Source organism: Mitosporidium daphniae (genome assembly GCF_000760515.2).
Source record: "Mitosporidium daphniae strain UGP3 chromosome Unknown contig-610, whole genome shotgun sequence".
Taxonomy (NCBI): Eukaryota; Fungi; Microsporidia; genus Mitosporidium; species Mitosporidium daphniae.
In genome coordinates this window covers 1-504 of record NW_013546166.1, presented here as the reverse complement: position 1 = coordinate 504, position 504 = coordinate 1, and the positions used below count along the sequence as shown (strand labels likewise).

The 504-nt window shown below is 36.1% G+C and overlaps 1 protein-coding gene across 1 annotated transcript; it reads right to left on the bottom strand.

The window, feature by feature from the left end:
- Positions 1 to 51: 51 nt before the first annotated feature.
- On the bottom strand, positions 52 to 380 carry DI09_614p10 (DNA topoisomerase 2; the record flags this gene model as incomplete). The annotated part of the gene is made up of 2 exons (XM_013381615.1): positions 52 to 114; positions 162 to 380. Coding segments are annotated over 2 exons (282 nt in total), but the record flags the coding sequence as incomplete, so codon positions are not given.
- Positions 381 to 504: the final 124 nt, after the last annotated feature.

The window sequence follows — 504 nt, the reverse complement described above, 5'->3', positions numbered from 1 at the left end:
CTTTTCATTTGCATGGATCTCTATGGGGATCCCCTGTCCATTGTTATATACACTAATCTTTGATGAACCGGGATCAATGTCAACTTTAATCGTGTCCATGGTCGGATCTCTTATCTAAATATAACAGATAACTTCTTAACTTTATTATCGGCTGCATTTACCAGGATCTCATCAAATATCTTGTACAATCCAGGAATGATGTTTACACATTTAAAGGCCACCCGAGACATATCTTCTAATATCCAAAGATTTTGCGGGGTTTTCTCAACAGACCCAATATATGTGTCTGGGCGTAATAAAATATGTTCTAGCTGTGTTTTTTTCTGATAGACCTCTTCAAGGGGTCGAGAGACACAAGAAGCGCCAGTACTATTCACCATGCCAATCAAACCCAAATTGCAATTTAAAAAATAACTTGCAGTTTATTTTTATTTTTATTCTTTTTTTTGCTTCTCAATCGCGATGGTAAGTTGGGTTGCTTTTTATCGTAGGAATCAATTGAAA